This window comes from Dichomitus squalens, assembly GCF_000275845.1.
Source record: "Dichomitus squalens LYAD-421 SS1 unplaced genomic scaffold DICSQscaffold_31, whole genome shotgun sequence".
Classification (NCBI taxonomy): Eukaryota; Fungi; Basidiomycota; class Agaricomycetes; order Polyporales; family Polyporaceae; genus Dichomitus; species Dichomitus squalens.
The window spans coordinates 46095-48528 of NW_006766913.1; the positions used below are offsets into that span (position 1 = coordinate 46095).

Sequence of the window (2434 nt, forward strand, 5' to 3'; positions counted from 1 at the left end):
AACGAAGTACTCACTCTTCAGTCAGTAAGGAAAGACTGAAGAGGGAGGACGCAATCTGAAGTCCTTATATACTACCAGAGAAGTGTCCATGACTAATCGAAGAGTGGTTAGTCACATGTACCATAGTGCGATGAATAATACGATGGTGAAAGAATTGCGACGTATCGCACCATAGGATGAGTAAGAGATGAGTAAGGCATAGACCTGTCTAGACCGTTCTGGAGTAGTACGGATTGTCCTAGACAGTACCAGAAGAGTCCGAAAGCATAGCTATAGTACACGAGCAGAGAGTCCCAAATATGGTAACATACTACATAAGCGACTACAGCTAAGCGCTAGGAGACGCATAGCCTCGTGTAGTCCGGACCGGATAAGTCCAAGTTCAACAATCAGGGTCTTCTTTTGCTCTTTTGTCTGTTCTACCTGCGTAATATTGCATGTCCTCGCAGATCCTCTGACTCTGAAGCCTCGTTTTGGTATGGTGGTCGAGGCGGTTATCGTCTCGCCTGCTATCAGAACCGGGGGGCACTGCTTCAGAAGTGATGGTGCATGGAACCCAGCTACAGCGTGTCTTGTCAGCCGAGCTGTACTCACCGCCCATCCGTTGGCCCAGAAGCACGAGAACCAAGGGGGTTCTACACCTCGCGGTGCGCAAGTTCAGATCCTAATACACAAATTTGGGCTGAAATTGTTTCTCAACTCAGCCGCTCATAATACATTAAAATCGGAGAAGCTTGGGATCCTGTGGTTGGTCTTGACACAACCGTTAGGCCGATTGCCCAAGATCATGACACTTTTCGCCTGTGTCTGAGACGACTGGATTGAGTCCGGATGTCATAAGCGATGGTTGTTTTCCCTTGGTCGATTACCACGCTCAGACGAATCGTGATGGGTACGATCCGTGCATCGGTTTTGAAATGTATACCTTGTACTATTGTGAGGCTGAGTATCCGCAAAAGGGTGATCGAAGGGCTCACTGTTTGAACAGCGCTGTCGTTCTGCTAGAATCGGCTCTATTGCAGCAGAGCTCTCACGTTCACTGGTGCTGATATCTGGACTCGCTTTCTCATCGATTGATCTCTGCGCGACCTCTAGGAGTCTGGGGTCCACCGAAGCCATCAGATATAAAAGCCCAGCTAGTAAGAGCTGCGAGAAACATCCATCATCCTGCTCTGACATACTCTTCACAGCCATAACATACATCAGCATGCAGGCGTCGACCACCGCAGAGCCCCCTTCCCGCTTCAAGACCTTGCTATTCCAACTTAGCCCACCGGACGCTTCAAGCGTCAAAGAACGCGTCAGTTTTCGTCCCTACGTAGAGAGCATAGTCGATACCATCTCATAGTGAATTCATCAGCTTGCTTGGGACGAGGCTCGCGCTGATAACAAACTGAAATGCGAGCTCGAAGATCGATCAGACCTTCCTGCCACAGCAGGTGATCAGCAGACGGTTGTCATATCATCTCAAGAGAGCGGTCCTAGCGAGGTCTCCGATGCTGTGTATACCTCAGATACCGAGGATGAATCCTTGCCTACGGACCCGGAGGATGGTTCAGATTGTGGCGATGTAGTCGTTGTGTCCCCTGTATCTCCGACTATTCCGACATACGCTGCCGTTATGAGTCATCATTGCGTTTTCCTCTGTTCACCTGTGTTGGAAGTAATAATTCTTCTATGTGATGCAGAGCGACACATACTACAGCCCATACGTCCGTGAAGGAAACAAGGACCTCTTCCCTAAGGAGTACGATCGTGCTAAAAATGACGACGGAGCTGTGCGACCGCTCATGAGGGCTGCAGGAAACTACTCCCCAGGAACCCGGTCTCCATTGAAAGGCCAGTGTATTAGTTTCTTCGTCATGTGACACCTTGTTCAATAATCTCGTTCAGGTCAAGGCTACACTGTATGCATGGCAAGTTGCTTGCTCGTTGGTCATATTCCATCATTGAGTCAAGTGCTGTACAGGGTACTCTCGGACTTGATGGTAAGACCCAAACATGGTCCAGTGCGATACTTGACACGGGTGTGTGTGTACCGGTGCACAGGATTTCGTCTGACTTACATATACACACGAATCACTGCTCAGGTGCTCACCTCACGTGAGTCACGTCTATCGTGTGATGCAATTTGGTTTTCATCTCTTCACTAGTTGGCTCTATGCGAGTGGCCACGTGCAACTTCACAGCCAAGGCGAACCAACAACTGACTGGACCAAAGAAGATCGTGCCAAGCTTCCCAAGCATGACTGTATTGATCACCCCGCCTACAATGCGAGGGCGCACTTAGGCTCGCCTTGGGTTCGAGATTTCCCTGTCAGGATTGTTGAATATGGAGGTAAATGTTCAGCAGGCTTGTAATACTTCCCATATCTCTGACAAAAGCTATCTTTGCATTCACAGAGATCAGAATGCTGACCGGAGATGGGATGAT

General features: G+C 49.2%; 1 protein-coding gene across 1 annotated transcript; it reads left to right on the plus strand.

Annotated features, from left to right (window-relative positions):
* Positions 1-1207: 1207 nt before the first annotated feature.
* On the plus strand, positions 1208-1852 carry DICSQDRAFT_172278 (uncharacterized protein; the record flags this gene model as incomplete). Its single annotated transcript, XM_007368014.1, has 4 exons — positions 1208-1300; positions 1361-1588; positions 1689-1747; positions 1804-1852. 4 exons carry the CDS (start codon positions 1208-1210, stop codon positions 1850-1852), a joined length of 429 nt encoding a protein of 142 aa, XP_007368076.1.
* Positions 1853-2434: the final 582 nt, after the last annotated feature.